This window comes from Thamnophis elegans, chromosome 2, assembly GCF_009769535.1.
Source record: "Thamnophis elegans isolate rThaEle1 chromosome 2, rThaEle1.pri, whole genome shotgun sequence".
NCBI classification, from domain to species: Eukaryota; Metazoa; Chordata; class Lepidosauria; order Squamata; family Colubridae; genus Thamnophis; species Thamnophis elegans.
In genome coordinates, this window is record NC_045542.1 from 153224081 (window position 1) to 153241178 (window position 17098).

Genomic DNA, 17098 nt, shown 5'->3' on the forward strand with positions numbered 1-17098 from the left:
GTGACTCGAGGTCCACGCGTTTTAAAGGGGCCGAGATTGAGGAACTACAGGAAACCTTAAAGGCGCCTGAAGGAGGAGAAAGCAGGCTTCGCGTGCCATCTAGTGGCCTTAAGTTTAAATAGCACCGCTCTGAAGGAAAGCGGGGGGCGAAGTGGGGGGGGGGAGAAGGAAAGACAGGGCTTCCTCTGCTAACTGGCGCCCTTTGATGATGCAACTTAGAGCAAAGAAGCGAAACTGGACTTTGTTTTTTTAATCAGAAAACCATCCACTCCGACTGGGTTTGGGTGGTGGTTTAACGTTAGGCGTGCGATCCCCTACGTGGCTGTAGGCACTCGGCAGATAAACGGGAAATTCGGCGCTCGGCAGGTAAGCGGGGAACTCGGAAGAAGGCACAGGGAAGGCTCCATTGAGATGTCCCTTGTTTCTGATGGTCGCTATAGGAATCCAAGGCCAGGTCAAGAGGGCAAAGGGCAGAGGTCAGCTCCTAAGATCTCGTGGGGAGGGGGGTGGAGATTAGGAGCCAGGACTTTGGGGGAGTTCTTTGTTTTACAGGTAGTCCTCGATTTACGACCACAATGGAGCACATCATTTCAGTTGCTAAGTGAGACATTTGCTAAGTGAATTTTGCCCCACTTTATGACCTTGCTTGCCACCGTTGTTAAATGAATCGCTGCAGTGTTAAGTTAGTAACCTGGTTGTTAAGTGAATCTGGCTTCCCCATTGACTTTTACTTGTCGAAAGGTAGCAAAAGATTCTCTCTCTCTCTCTCTCTCTCTCTCTCTCTCTCTCACTCACTCTCACTCTCACTCTCTCTCTCACACACACACACTGCAGCTATCATAAATATGAGTCAGTTACAAAGCCCCTGAATTTTGATCACGTGGCCATGAGGATGCCGCAACCGTTGTAAGTGTGAAAAATGGTCACAAGTCACTTTTTCCTGTGCCGTTGTCACTTTGAACGATCACTAAATGAAGTGCGTCGTACGTCGAGGACTACATGTAACGTCAAATATCGGGTTAGAGTTTTAAAAATTCCTTCTTAGCCATCCCAAAGGTGCTTTTTTTTAAGGGGGCAACTGGATATTCTTGTTTTTTCTTGGAAGACATTTCGCTTCTCATTCAAGAAGCTTCTTCAGCTCTGGCTCCTTCGATGAGAAGCGAAACGTCTTCCAAGAAAAAACAAGAAAGCCCAGTTGCCTCCTAAAAAAATGCACCTTTGGGACAACCATGACCTGGATGGCTGAGAATTGTGGCAGACCTTTTCCATTTTAGCCTTAATCCCAGAGGAGCACTCAGCGAGGGCAATTTCTCAGGTGTATATTCTGAAGGCAGAAGTTTCACGCTCATTCCTTTTGTTATTAGACACAAAACCCTTATGAAGCACACAGCCAGTTCCAGGTCTTTCAGCCAAGCGGATCACAAGGATGGATCCAAAGTCAAGCATCCGAGGAGCGATTCCAAGGCGCCCCTTACTTTGCCGGTTGCTCCCCCTCTGTACGACGCCCCTTTTCCCTTTTACCGGCGGCCGGCTGAAATGGGATGCTTTTCCCTAGATGCGAAGCGGTGCTTCCATGGAGATGCTCGTCAGCTGCGCTACTATGCTCCGCCCCCTTCGGAAGGCCCCACCCCTGGATTTGACTTGCGCGATGGCTACCGCGACCGCTACGTGCAGCGAGATGACAGCGTCCGTGAAGGCCTGGAGCATCTGCTTCAATGGATTGTACAGAACCAGAAGCAGTTACAGACTGAGGACAAAGGGTGAGAAAGAGATAGTGGGAGGGCTGGCCAGAGACTGTTTTAATCAAGGTTGAAAGTGTCTTCTTGAACGGGTACCGTGTTTCCCCCAAAATAAGATCCAGTCTTATTATATATATATATAATAAGACATTATATATATGTAGGTCTCTAGTTGTTCGGGTTTTCTCCCGCGTAGAATTGGAGATGTCTTGGCGACGTTTCGACGAAGTCTCATTCGTCATCTTCAGGCGGCTTCAGACTACTTCAGGTTTGGTGTTTCTACTCCTGGAAACACCAAACCTGAAGTAGTCTGAAGCCGCCTGAAGATATATATATATTTTGCCACCAAAAAAGGCACCAGGTCGTATTTTTGGGGTATGTCTTCCACTGACTCACCTTGTGGCAGCACCGACAGCCCCGCTCAGCAGGAGCTCGTGTGACCACAGCTGGCCCACTTCTCCTGCAGCCTCTTACCACTGCTTGCATGTGGCACCTCTGGCCTCCATTTTGCTGTCAGAGGCCTTCAGGAAAGACCTGTGCAGCTGAGAAACGAGCTGTGACGGCGCCTCTGACAGCGAAACGTGTCTGAGTTTATTGCAGCAATCAAATCCAGAAAGCACACACTGGTAACTGATTCAGCAGGATTCATTCACTTCTTTTTTATATATAATATAACACATGAAGTAAATATACAATACCAAAAGCAGGTTTTTCAACGTGGTAGCAAAAAGACAGGCAGAGGAGAGAACAGTCAGTTTCATTTTCAGTTTAGAGCAGCAGACTAAGTTTTTGAGCTCAGCACAGATTCAAAGTTACAGAGCTAAGCCACGCCCAGGCTCCTTGTTGTCTCCTTGTTGCTCACACAGCAAATACTGTTTCAGTTTCCAAACCGTCCCCATTGGTTGACCTGTCACCATGTCCATCCAAACAGTCCCCATTGGCTGATCTGTTGCCATGTCTATTCCAGTCTATGAACATACCCTGCAGAACGGGGGCCGTGGGCACTGCATGCGTCAATTCAGAACTCTCTTAACAGCTGCAGAGGCCTTTCCTGAAGGCCACTTGACAGCAAAATGGAGACGGGGCAATGCGCACAAGTGGCAGCAAGCAGCCACAGAAGAAGTGGGATGGCAAGGTGAGGCAAGCGTCGGGGTGTGCAAGGCCTGCAACAGTCCGAAGATAAGCATCTCCCCCATCCCCATCTTAGCTTGATTTTTACCCGTGCGCCTCATCCCACCCCATGCAATCAGGTGCAATGGAGTGGGCGGGATCTTAACTAGGGTTTATTTTAGGGGTAGGGCTTGTGAATGTAAAAAATAAAGGTAGGTCTTATTTTTGGGGTAGGTTTTATTTCCAGGGAAACACGGTAGTTCTCAACTTACGACCATTCATTGAATGACCGTTTGAAATTACAGCAGCACTTATAAAGATGATTCATGATTAGTTCACGCTTACAACCAACCATTGCAGTATCCCCCACGGCAACTGGCATGAATTCACGAGGGTTGCCTTTATGATGTGGCAATAATAAGCAAAGCTAATGGGGGAGGGAGAGCCCGATTTGCTTAAATATTGGGCGACTCACTTAAGGACCACAGCAAAAAAAATTGAAAAAATCAAGGACAACTCACTTAAGGACCCTATTGCTTGGCAGTGGGAAGTTCTGATCCAAGTTGTGGCTGTAAGTTGAAGACTACTTGTAAGCAGTTGCTGCACTGTAGGTTGACATGATTCGAAGACAAGGATAGTGCCTTATTTTCGAGGAGGTCTTCTTATTTTTGAGGTGTAGGAGGCGGTGAGCGTGGTCACCTCATGGCTGCTGCTGTGTTGCAATATTTTCGGGGAAGGCTTATATTTGAAGAGGGCTTATTTTAGCACATGCACTCAAAAGCCTGATTGGGCTTATTCTCTGTGGAGATCTTATTTTTGGGGAAACAGGGTAGGTCACCTTGGGCCAGTCTTCTCTCTCTCTCTCCATCCTACGAAGAAGAAGCCAAGGGCAAACTATTTTTCAAATCTTGCCAAGGAAACTGTAGGGAGTAGTCTGGGCAATCATTAGAGGTGAACATTGACTCAAAGGCATATTGAAAAATAGTTACTTGCTTTGACTCTACTGGGATTTAGACAGATCTAATTTTTTTTATTGGTTATTCATAATTTCTCTTTTTCTCTCTTTCTCTTCCTTTTGTCTTTTTTCCTCTTTTTTCTTTCTCTTTTCCTTTTTCTCTTTCTTTTTCCTCTTTCTCCTTTTCCTTTTCCTCCCCCCTTTTTTCTTTCTCTTTTCTTTTTCCTTTCTCTTTCTCTCTCTCCTCATCTTCCTCTTCCTTTTATTTTTTCTTTCTTTTCCTTTTTCTTTTCTTTTTCTTTTTTTCTTTTTCTTTTTCTTTTCTCTTTCTCTCCCACTTTCTCATCTTCCTTTTCCTTTTTTCCTTTTTTCTTTGTTTTCCTTTTCCTTTCTCTTTTCTCTTTCTCTTTCTCCTCTTCCTTTTTCTTTTCTTTTTCTTTTCCTTTTCTCTTTCTCTCCCATTATCTCTTCTTCCTTTTTCTTTTTTCCTTTTTTTCTTTCTGTTTTCCTTTTCCTTTCTCTTTCTCCTCTTTTTTCTTTTCTTTTTTCTTTCTCTTTTCCTTTCCCTTTCTCTTTTCGCTTTCTCTCTTTCTCCTTTCCCTTTTTCTTTTCTTCTTTTCTTCTTTCTCTTTTCTCTTTTTCTCTTCCTCCTCTTTTTTCTTTTCTTTTTCTTTTTTCCTTTTCCTTTCTCTTTTCACTTTCTCTCTCCTCTTCCTTTTTCTTTTCTTCTTCTTTCTCTTTTCTCTTTTCTCTTTCTCCCTCTCCCTCCCCCCCCCTGCAGAAAGCTCCTGAATGCCGACTTTGTGACTTGGCGGGGGCATCTCACCAAAGTGCTCACCACCCCGTACGAGAACCGGGAGGGATGGTTGCTGGCGGTCACTCTCTTCCGTGGGACCTTGTACATTAGCGAGTTTGAAACGGAGGCCGCCCGCAGAGAACGGGAGCAGCGCTCGGAAATGCTGAAGGAGCTCATGTATATGGGATATAAATTTGAGCAGTATATGTGCGCCGGTAAGGTCTTTGGAGAGCGCCCATCAGTGAATTGAAAGCCAGGTCTTTAGGGGCAATACTTAATCCCCCCCCCCCAGTTGCTTTAACTGAGTTTGTGACTGCTAACTGTTTCAGAGTGTTTGAATTACTGGGAATAATAGCAATAGCAATTAGACTTATATACCACTTCATAGTGCTTTTACAGCCCCCTCTAAGCGGTTTACAAAGTCAGCCTATTGCTCCCAACAATCTGGGTCCTCCTTTTACCCACCTCGGAGGGATGGAAGGCTGAGTCAACCAGGAGCCTGGTGGGATTCGCTCTGGCAAACTGCTAGCAGTCAGCAGAAGTCTGCAGTACTGCATTCTAACCACTGCGCCACCTTGGCTCTTATGATGCAGGCAATGTAGGAGGAGAGCCGTGTTTGTCGGTGGTAGACAAACTCAAGGGGGGGGGGAAATCTAGGAGAAACTGTTGGACACTTTTTGTGGAAATGGATGTTAATCAATTAATCCAGCCAACGATTGACTGGAGGGCTGCAGTGATGCAATGCAATGTTTATTTGACACTACAGGCAGTCCTTGACTTGTAACCATCTATTTAATGATGGTTCAAAGTTACAATAGCGGCTGTAAAAGCCTGTGTCAAGATTGAATTCGCTTATGCTTCCTGTGAATGTTATCGCTTTTCAACTTGCCAAAGAACTGGGGGCGGGGGGGGGGGGGAGAAGGGCAGAGGAAGATGGAATGTGGAGGTTCCAGACTTCAACCATGCACCCACCAAGGACACTTCTGCAGATGTCGGCCAAGACACGAACCGTTCTCAAAACAAAAGAGCAATTCATAATTGGACAATGTGACTTGTCCAATGGGAGGAGGGGGACAAAGCTATTCTTTAACTATGCAGCACTGAGCGGGAAAAGTTTTGCTTTCTTCAGTGCCGAAATGATGTACTCAATAAAGTTTTGCTTTTGGGATTTCAGAGTTCCTGAAAGTGCCTGCTTTTGTTGGGTTCGTTAGTCAGACCAATGACAGTCCGGTCTTCACACTTATGATTGGTCCTTGCACTTATGGCCGTCCTACCAACCCTATGCTCACACAATTTGGGCATTTGGCTTCTGGCTCACATTTACGACTGATAATGCCTTGTGATCATGTGATCGTGTTTTGCAAGTTTTTTTCCCCAAGTTTCCAGCAAAAACTATACACAAGAATGAGTTTGCACATATGACCATGGGGTTCACTTAATAACCATGATGATTTGTTTAACGACTATCATAAAAAGGGTTCTAAAATCACGTCTCGCTTAATCTTATGACAGAAATTCCAGTTCCAATTGCGGTAGTGAGCGGACAATTGCCTGCAAAAGCTTCTTGAAGGAATGACCTGAGGTAACTTCCAGGAAGTAAACAACCTTCTCATTCTCCTTCAGATACTCCCGATGGGATTCCTGATCCAACCGGAGTAGTGAACACAAATGAAGCTTTCTGCACAGTGATTCGGTCCCGCCTGGGAAATCACTCACTTCTCTTCTCTGGAGAGGTAGATTGCACCGATCCCCGGAGCCCTTCGCCGCAGCCACCTAGTTGCTACGTGGAGCTGAAGACTAGCAAAGTCATGCACAACTCTGCTCAGAGGAAAAGTTTCTACCGGTGAGGAAGGAGGAGTCAAAATTGTGTTTCCTTCTTGATGCTTGCGCCTGTCCCCGTTCTTTTACTCCCCAGCTAGGCCTGTCACACAGCCATCCCTTTCTCAGCTGGCTCCTAGGCTGGTGGGGGAAGAAAGTGGGAATTAGCACAAAGTGACCAGCCTAGGAAAACAGAGGCAAAGTCCAGAGTTTCAGTTTGGCAACCACAAGGAAGCGAATGGACTACTGCCAGTGAAAATAAAAGTTCTATGCGGCTCAAATCTTCTGCAATAAACCCAGAGATAGTGAAAACATCTACAGCAGGGGTGTCAAACTCGATTGTATTGAGGGCTGCATCAGGGTTGTGTTTGGCTGCGGAGGGGGGAGGCGTAGCTAGGGTGGGCGTGGCCACCTTGATGTCACTCGTGTCGGGTGTTCCTGAACTTATGGGGGGCTGTTTTTCGCCCTACCCAGACTTCAGAGAAGCCTCCTGAAGCCTGGGGAGGTTGAAAAATGGCCCAACACGCAAACTGAATTTTGGGAACAGACTTCCAGGTTGTCCTTTGGGCCATTTTTCTCCCTCCGGAGACTTTCCTGAACCCTTGGAGGGCGAAAAACGGCCCAACACGCCTACAACAGTTCATTTAGTGACTGTTCAAAGTTACAATGGCACTGAAAAAAGGTGACTTACAACCATCGCAGCATTTCTATGGTCACGTGATCAAAATTCAGATGCTTGGCAACTGTTTCATATTTATGACGGTTGCAGTGTCCCGGGTGTGTGTGTGTATGTGTGTGTCTTCTGACAAGCAAAGTCAATGGGGAAGAGGCTGTTTCACTTAGCCGTGTTATTAACTAAACAGGTGCAGCGGTTCGTTTAACAACTGGGGTAAGCAAGGTTGTAAAATGAGGCAAACCCCACTTAAACCAATGTCTTACAAAACACCATAGATTTGGGGCTCAATTGTAGTTGTACATTTGAGGAGCATCTGTAAGTCAATATCTCTGGATGACGGTCAATGCCAACAACAAGTGAGCCAACAACAGGCCGCAGTTCCCAATTCTGGGTTTATTTTCCCCAAATCAAATCATGATGAATCGACCTTTTTGCTCGTTTCCCCAGGAAGCAAAGCATTTCCCAGCTTATGGATGGAGGTTCACTTAAATGCTGGTTTACGTTCATGGCAGTCATTGGCCTTCTTTTCTTTTCAGGCACAAGGTTATCAAGTGGTGGGCCCAGTCTTTTCTTCCCGGGGTGTCCCGGATTGTGGCAGGGTATCGAGGGCCCGATGGCTCCGTCGTGGGTCTGGAAACTTTTGAGACTATGAAAATATTCCAACTCATCCGGGTAAGTTTAATCTTGGGAAAGGCCAGGCCCTTTGGCATCTCTACTGGGAAACAAGGGGGAAATGCTACCAGTTTGGACCGGTTCGCCTGAACCAATAGTAAAAATGCTACCGGTTCACCCGAACTAGTAGTAAAATAAATGAAACCAGTTGGGGCAAAACATTTTTTCTGACAATCCGCTGTGGATGTGTGATCTATATTAGCTAGAAAGCAGGATTTCCTGCTTTCTAGCTAATATAAATTGCACGGCCCAGTGGATTCCTCCCCCCCTCCCCTGCCATTCGTTACCTTACCTTTTTGATGCTCTGCGCAGGAGGTACTGCGCATATGCACAAGGTACTCTGCAGGCACAGAAGTGGCGGAGCGAAGCATGCGCTGCACACACATTGCTACCGAACTAGTAGCCAAGGGAAGTGGATTTCATCCCTGAGGGGAACCCTCCACAAGATCCAAAATACCAAGATGGCGGCAGCCACATGGTGAAAGCCACGCTGCTTTTGTTTACATGTCTTGCACACTCCTGGATTACAGAATTGCCCGATTCCATCTTATACAGGGAGTCCTCGACTTACAACAGTTCATTTGGTAACGTAAGGCCACGCTTGGAATACTGCCTTCAGTTTTGGTCACCACAATGTAGAAAAGATGTGGAGACTCTAGAAAGAGTGCAGAGAAGAGCAACAAAGATGATTAGGGGACTGGAGATTAAAACATGAAGAACGGTTGCAGGAACTGGGTATGTCTAGTTTAATGAAAAGAAGGACTAGGAGAGACATGATAGCAGTGTTCCAATATCTCAGGGGTTGCCACAAAGAAGAGGGAGTCAAACTATTCTCCAAGGCACCTGAGGGCAGAACAAGAAGCAATGGGTGGAAACTAATCAAGGAGAGAAGCAACTTAGAACTGAGGAGAAATTTCCTGACAGTTAGACCAATTAATCAGTGGAACAGCTTCCCTCCAGAAGTGGTGAATGCCCCAACACTGGAAGTCTTTAAGAAGATATTGGATAGCCATCTGTCTGAAATGGTATTGGGTATCCTGCCTAGGGAGGGGGTTGGACTAGAAGACCTCCAAGGTCCCTTCCAACTCTGCTATTGTATTGTATTATTGTATTTAGTGACCGTTCAAAGTTGCAACGGCACTGAAAAAAGTGGCTTAATGACCATGTTTCACACTTAACGACCGTTGCAGCATCCCCATGGTGACGTGATTTACATTCGGATGCTTGACAAGGGGACATGTATTTGCTGTGTCCCAGGATCATGGGATCATCTTTTTGAGACCTCCTGACAAGTGGGGAAGCCAGATTCACTTAACAACCGGGTTACTAATTTAACAACTTTAGAGATTCACTTAATCAATATGGCAAGAAAAGTCATAAAATGGGGCAAAACTCCCTTCACCAATTTCTCACTTAGCAACATAAATCCTGGGCTCAACCATTAGTCATAATTCCAAGACTACCTGTGTACACTTGGGAGCAGAATTTCAGTTATAAGTTATTGTATTCATAAGTTGAGGTACCCTGTGTGACCTGACTCAATTTTATAACTATTTTTACAGTGGTGGCTGAACAAATATCAATGCTGCAACCCATCATTGATTCTACTAAAAATCTTAGGAATGCTGATGTCAGCGTTCCAAGTATCATGTAGAATTAAATCAGAGTCCAAGACAAAACGATCCTTAAAGTTCCAATTTAATAAATCAGACATCTTAGCACATCTGTGGAATCCCAATTCTGGAAATTACATCAGAATCCCACCCAGTTAAAACTTCATGATCTTGTCCCCATGCCCACAAATCCATCACATAGTCCAATCTTCTTCCACGCTGTCATCTCCACCCAGCTGCTTCCGGTCAGGTGCAAACATGTGGAGACAAAAGATGACCTTGGTCTTCTAGAAAAGAATGACAACAATACATTCCACAATCCTACTCCTTTCTATTTCCCCCTCCCAACTACTACACTAATGAAAAAACATAATGAAATAAGAGAAAGCGTGGTAGGCCAAAATTCTAAAAGGAATATAATTGCAGGCCTGACAGCTGGATAGATCATTGGGTTTTGTTGTGTTGTGTTCTTATTGGACTTCATTCCTTGTCATTCCCCCTCCCTTCTCTCCTTATTTTTATTATTTAAGTTTATTTGCTGCCTACCTTGCCATGGGGCTGCTCTGTGCGGCTTACAATAGTAAAAAAGGAAGAAAAATGAAAAGGCGTGTAAAGAGAAGCAACATAATAGAACCATAAATTTGTTGTTGTTAGTTGCGAAGTCGTGTCCGACCCATCACGACCCCATGGACAAAGTTCCTCCAGGCCCTCCTGTCCTCTGCCATCCTCTGGAGTCCATTCAAGCTCACGCCGACTGCTTCGGTGATTCTATCTAGCCACCTCATTCTCTGTCGTTCCTTTCTTCTTTTGCCCTCAATCTTTCCCAGCATGAAGCTCTTCTCCAGTGAGTCTTTCCTTCTCATTGGGTGGCCAAGTATTTGAGTTTCCTCTTCAGGCTCTGGCCTTCTAAAGAGCAGTCAGGGTTGATGATCTCTAGGACTGACCGGTTTGATTGCCTTGAAGTCCGACAATAAATCAAGCAATGACAAAGGAATACAACAAGAATAAATAGGATAACCAAAAAGATAAAGAGCAGAGGAGGAGAGGAGTGGGACTCTGTCATAAATCTAGCAACCACTTCTAGTATGGTTCCCCCATTTGTTCCATTTTATTTATTCACATCCCATCTTCATTTTTTTTTAATAAACTCAAGGCAGCAAACATACCTAAAACTTTGTTGTCCTATTTTCCCCATAACAACAATCCTGTGAGATCGGTTTGGGCTGACAGAGACTGATCTAAAGTCATGCAGTTGCCAGGTTTCCGAAAGATGCCGTAATTAATTCATGAGCCTCGAGCCAAGTTTCGAAAGAAATCCAGTCATTTATTAGGAACACCAATTTGGCAATACCCCATTGCAGTCAGATCTGACCTCATTTAAATTATGGCTGAACTTTGCCCGTTTCTTCCCTCTCCTCAGTCTGTGTCATAAATCACATTCGCCAATGAGGTGCACGCCTCACAAGCCTGCTGTAGTAATCTGAGATCCGGCTATAGCTGAAAGCATACGTGGAATGTGCTCCCCCCTGTCCTCACCATGATAACAGACACGCAAATGCTTTATGAGTTGACATCAGTCAGTTTTCATGCCTGAGGCAGGAGTAGAGCATATGGTTTTTCTCCCGCACTTTTCTTTTCAAGCTGTCCTTCTCCTCCTCCAATTTTATCCATAGATCTAAGAGTTAAAAGTGTCTCTCTTTCTTATGAAGTGTGTTACTTGAAGCTTCCTTGATGGTCTAAACCGGTGTTTCTCAATCTGGGCAACATTGAAGTGTGGACTTCAACTCCCAGAATTCTCCAGCTGGCTGGGGAATGCTGGGAGTTGAAGTCTACACCTCTTCCAAGTTGCCAAGGCTGGTCTAAACAGAAACTACCATTGCTCTCCTGACCAACGAAAGATCATTAATTCACAGAACAGATGAATCTTGGCTACCAGCAAGATTACTTCTTTTAAGCACTGGAAACGAAAAGAGATATGTACTTGGTTGCATATATGCCTCCAAACCAAAGGCCTGACTGGATTGTTTCTAAGTTACAATTTCTTCCCTACTCCAACAGGACGATCAAGGCTGTTGGAAGCCAGCTGTCTGTATGAATTTCTGTGCTGCTTTTCTAGCCTTTTTGAAGACAGTGGTGACGGAAGACAATCCAAAGTGAGTAGTAATTTTAGCAGATTTTTTTTCTTATTTTTTCCCTTCTACAACACCTTACAGTCATTACATCAACATTGTTATGTCATCATACCTGTACATATACATATACATATACATATACATATACATATACATATACATATACATATACATCATATACATATACATATACATCATATACATATACATCATATACATATACATATACATATACATATACATCATATACATATACATATACATATACATATACATATACATATACATATACATATACATATACATATACATATACATATACATATACATATACATATACATATACATATATATATATATATATATATATATATATATATAGTGTTACAACCCCTGGTAAGCCCCAATTATGGGAGGAAGCTAACTGCTTCCATCATCTGTCATGATGGAAGCAGTTAGCTTCCTCCCATAATTGGGGCTTACCAGGGGTTGTAACAATAAATATATACCTTCTTCCTTGGCTTCAGCTGATAAGGAGGAGACCTGTGTCATAATGGCTAAGATGTTTGCCTAAGATGCAATACAGCACAGGTTCGAATCCCAGTAAGGGTATGGCTAGCTGATGAGAGCTAAATAGCTTGAAATAGATCTATACTAGTCTCCCTTTATTTATTTATCAGCACAAATAAAACACACACACACACACACACACACATATATAATATTTTGCTTCTATATTTACAAACCTTTATACACAGTTCTATATATATTTATATATATTGTTTTTTGGCTTAATTAATTTTATTCTTGTTTTGCTGCTATTTGTACTAATTCTTCCAAATTTCATAATATTCCGACTCTTCTTTATCTTTTAATTTCAGTGTTAATTTGTCCATCTCTGCACAATCCAAAGTTTTTTTTTATCACTAATTCATCCGAGGGGGGTATTATTTTGTTTCCAGCATTGGGCAAATGCTATTCTAGCTGTAGTTAGCAGATGTGTTAATATGTACTTAATTTTCTTTGTATATTTCCCTTTGATTATTCCCAGTAGAAAGATTTCGGGTTTATATTTTATCTGTTCTCCTGTAATTTCTTGCACCTATTTCCAAATTTTTCTCCAATATTTTTGTGTTTCCGGGCAGGTCCACCATATGTGATAATAAGTCCCTTGTACTTTTTTACACTTCCAGTAGGTCGGCTTCATGTTTGGGTACATTTTAGCCAATCTTGTTGGTGATAAATGCCAACGATAAAACATTTTGTATATATATTCTTTTAAGTGCTGCTGATCGTGTTAGTTTATAATTTGTGTTCCAAATTCTTTCCCAATCCACTAAAGTGAGTAATAATTTTGACATACCTGGCAGGAAGCCATATTCTTTCAGCAGTTGACTAGAACAAAAAAATGAAGCCTGAGGACCCCTGGAAGTTGCTAAACGGCAACTCCTCGCAACCACAATTGGTGTGGCCAATGACAAGGGATGCTATCGTGTTTCCCTGAAAATAAGACCCAATCTTATATTTTGGGGGGGCTCCAAAATAGAACTTATGTTGGGGAAACATGATTTCAGGATGATTAGCCCATCTGGGCGCGCCATCCCCCAGCGTGCATAGGAGGCAGCAAGCACATGCAGATCGACAGTATCCAGCAGCAGTTTCAGCCCACAGGTCCCTTGGCGCACTCAGGGGGTGTGCAGCCCGCACAGCACAGATGAGTTGATTCCCTGTCCAAGCCGCAGACAGAGGGGGAAGGCAGTTGATCTCTCCCCCACTGTGCAGGCAAGACGAGAGATGAGAAGACAAGCCTCCTGTGGCCGCCTGCCCGCTCCAGCCCAGTCTCGGCTTTCCTGTGGCTCCTGCGGTGCATCCAGATCGCGTGCCTCCCCCCTGCCTCTACCTGCTGACACTGTTGGCTCGCATGCCAGTGGTGAAATTTTTTACTACCGGTTCTGTGGGTGTGGCTTGGTGGGCGTGGCAGGGGAAAGATACTGCAAAATCTCCATTCCCTCCCCATTCGAGGGGAAGGATACTGCAAAATCACCATTCCCTTCCCACTCTGAGGCCAGCCAGAGGTGGTATTTGCCGGTTCTCCAAACGACTCAAAAGTTCTGGTACCGGTTCTCCAGAATCTGTCAGAACCTGCTAAATTTCACCCCTGCTGCACACGCTTGCAGCCTCCTGTGTGCAAAACCTTCGCTAGGGCTTATTTTTTGGGGGGTAGGGCTTATATTAGGCACACACTTAAAAAACCAGGCTAGGGCTTATTTTGGGGCTAGGTCCTATTTTCAGGGAAACACGATAGAAGAGGTCAGCAACATCAGTGAGGTGTCCAAAACTGATCATTAAGAGAGAGGGATCAGCAATTCTAGGTTCTGCCACCCTGGTGATGGACGGTGGGAATTATTTCTCAGGGCACTGAACGTTTGCTGCCCCGATCTCAAAACTTTGCTGCTTCCTTCCTCTCTTCCAGGTTGGTCCATCTCTTTGCCTGGAACCCAGGACACCCGGTTTCCTTCACGGTGCATCAGGATTCGCAATACTGTGTCCTGCCTGACTGGTACGTGGAAGCTCTGAGTGCGGAGAAGCCACCCACACCGTGACTTCCAGACTGATGCACTGCAGGCTAAGATGGTTTTCGGATCTAGAAGCAGCTGCATTGTGCGGGCCAAGGTGGGTGATGGACAGAAAACACGCACCAAGAAGCCAGTTACCTGGTCCTTGGAGAACGGGAAGACAGAATGATGGCACTGCTGTGACAACAAAGGAAGGAAAAAAACCACCCGCTCGTGCATCGTTTCCTATATGCTTCTGCTTCATGTTTTTTCTCATGTCATCTGTGGTTTACAAACAATAAAGGAGGGAGCAAAATTGTCATGTACTAAGAGTGTCCTTTTGTTGACCGAAGCATATTTGAAGTCAAGTAAGATGGTTTGAGGGATGCAGTGGCTAAAACGCTGAGCTTGTCAATCAGAAGGTCGGCAGTTTAACGGTTCGAATCTCTAGCGCCGTGTAATGGAGTGAGCTCCCGTTACTTGTCCCAGCTTCGGCCAACCTAGCAGGTTGAAAGCACATCAAAAATGCAAGTAGAAAAATAGGGACCACCTTTGGTGGGAAGGTAGCAGTTAGACTTATATACCGCTTCATAGGGCTTTCAGCCCTCTCTAAGCGGTTTACAGAGTCAGCATATTGCCCCCAACAACAATCCGGGTCCTCATTTTACCCACCTCGGAAGGATGGAAGGCTGAGTCAACCTTGAGCCGGTGAGATTTGAACTGCCGAACTGCAGAACTGCAGTCAGCTGAAGTAGCCTGCAGTGCTGCATTTAACCACTGCGCCACCTCGGCTCATGGTAATAGTGTTCCATGCGCCTTTGGCATTTAATCATGCCGGCCACATGACTACCAAGATGTCTTCAGACAGCGCTGGCTCTTTGGCTTTGAAACAGAGATGAGCACCGCCCCCTAGAGTCAGGAATGACTAGCACATATGTGTGACGGGAACCTTTACCCTTACCTTTAAGATGGTTTGAGAATGGATGAGCTCTGGATGTGTCTCAGCCAGATGTGGGTAATTTGGGACACACATTATCTTTAGTATTCTGCGATCCATAATTGGATCCTATTTAACATAATGTATGAATTGGATCAGTCCCAAAGGTGCTTTTTCAGGAGGCACCTGGACATTCTTGTTTTTTCTTTTGAAGTCGTTTCGCTTCTCATCCAAGAAGCTTCTTTAGCCTCTGACAGGATGGGGGAGAATGGATGGATTTATATTCCTTGCAGACAGCTGGTCATTTGCATTCTGTTGAGAGAGATGCTGAGGCCACCTGGAGGTTTATTTGTGTCCTGAGAGTCACCTGAGTGGTGCAAATGGTTCTTAGTAAGGTGACCCTGAGGACACAGATAAACCTCAAGGTGGCCTCAGCATCTCTCTAAAAAGATCTTCAAATCATTCTGGGACTCCAGTGAATCAGTCAGTCTTGCAATGCTTGGTTAAATGTTCAAATTGGTTCTGTAGGAGATTGTGGGATGGAGGGGTTAAGTTAAAAGCCCCCCATCCTTTTATATTTGTGCATAGTATATTTTGTATACCAGTGTAATAGTATATTTTGTGTCAGTGCAAGAACTGTGAAATTTGGGGGGTGGGGGAGGCTGTGAGAAAATGTGCAAATTGAAGACGGGGAGGAGCTCGGAGGTGAAAGGTGGATAAATGCAGGTAGCAGCCAGAAAAAAAAGGAGTTGATGCTTAGTTGTGTTGCCTGTGAAATAAAATAGAATAGAATAAGAGTCGGAAGGACTCTGGAGGTCTTCTAGTCCAACCCCCTGCTAAAGCAGGAAACCCTACACCACTTCAGACAAATAGTTATCTAATCTCTTCTTAAAAACTTCCAGTGTTGGAGCATTCACAACTTCTGGAAGCAAGTCGTTCCACTAATTAAATGTTCTAGCTGTCATGAAATTTCTCCTTAGTTCTAGGTTACTTCTTTCCTTAATTAGTTTCCACCCATTGCTTCTTGTTCTACCCTCAGGTGCTTTAGAGAATAGCTTGACTCCCTCTTCTTTATGGCATCCTCTGAGATATTGGAATACTGCTATCATGTCACCCCTAGTCCTTCTTTTCATTAAACTAGACATACCCAGTTCCTGCAACCGTTCTTCATATGTTTTAGCCTCCAGTTCCCTAATAGTAGGGCCATATCCTTTACTACAGAGTTCCTCAACGTTTCTGGCTTTGCAGACCAGTGGGAGGGGATGCGGTTGTTTGTGCAAGGGGCTGGCAGGCAAGTGTGGCGCGTGGCAACAATTACATACGCCTGCTGTTCACGCAAATGGAGTGCGCGAGCATGCACTCGATCCTTTGCTCACACAAGGATGTGCGCTCGCCAGCCATTTCCATGTCCCAGTTGCAAACACCATCAGGGCCCACTAGTGGGGCTGTGTCCCACAGGTTGTGGACCCCGGCTTTACTACATGAACATAGGCAACCAACTTCCCTTGTCTGGGACAAGGACATATTTTTATGGTTTATCTCTGCAGATGCATTGCAAAACCTCTTAGAGGTCAGAATAAGGGAGTGAGAACTTCCCAGGATGGCCAAATGGATCCACAGTCCAGCCAGCATGTCCCTCTCACTGGGTGTAGAGGCTAGCAGCAAAGACAATGTCTCTCTTGATCATGTTGGAGGCGGCTTCCATCTTCGCGTGCAGGGTCGGCTCCCCCGTCACCCGGGCAGCGTTGCGCATCTCGCGACAGGTTTCATCCAGGCGCTGAATGCAGCGGACGATAATGCCTTCCTGCACATCGGTCAGGTGGGCGATCTCGGCAAAGGGCTGAGGGCAGAGAGGAAAAGGAAAATGTTGTTCTGACCGAGGCTTCCCAAGAGCACCAAGCAGCCTCCTTGTCCCGACAAAAAACCCTTTTATTAATTGACTCTGAATTCTGCTCATTCACATCCATCAAAGTCTTTCCAGGGAGGATTTACAGTCACGGACGTTATCTGTCTTGGAGAGCTGCCAGGCAGATATCTTCAAAACTTGGCAAGGAGTCTCGGAAAGTCACGAAAGAATTAAGTGAACTAATTGTCT

General features: G+C 44.8%; 2 protein-coding genes across 3 annotated transcripts in view; one reads left to right on the top strand and one right to left on the bottom strand.

Moving 5' to 3' along the window:
* The first annotated feature begins 153 nt into the window (after positions 1-153).
* Positions 154-14392, top strand: DXO (decapping exoribonuclease). 2 transcript variants are annotated; one of them, XM_032211768.1, is made up of 7 exons: positions 154-366; positions 1365-1760; positions 4586-4815; positions 6224-6443; positions 7631-7766; positions 11438-11532; positions 13985-14392. In XM_032211768.1, exons 2-7 carry the CDS (start codon positions 1378-1380, stop codon positions 14112-14114), a joined length of 1194 nt encoding a protein of 397 aa, XP_032067659.1. In that variant the 5' UTR covers positions 154-366; positions 1365-1377; the 3' UTR covers positions 14115-14392. The 2 variants fall into 2 exon arrangements, with proteins under 2 accessions (XP_032067659.1, XP_032067660.1); XM_032211769.1 differs by lacking the exons at positions 154-366; positions 1365-1760 and adding an exon at positions 2737-2874.
* Positions 14393-16493: 2101 nt separating this feature from the next.
* The window catches only part of SKIV2L (Ski2 like RNA helicase), a 50787-nt gene continuing 50182 nt past the window's right edge, over positions 16494-17098 (bottom strand). Inside the window, exon 29 of the mRNA XM_032211340.1 lies at positions 16494-16843. Coding sequence (XP_032067231.1) covers positions 16643-16843 — 201 coding nt within the window. The 3' untranslated portion in view covers positions 16494-16642. The remainder of the gene's footprint in view (positions 16844-17098) is intronic.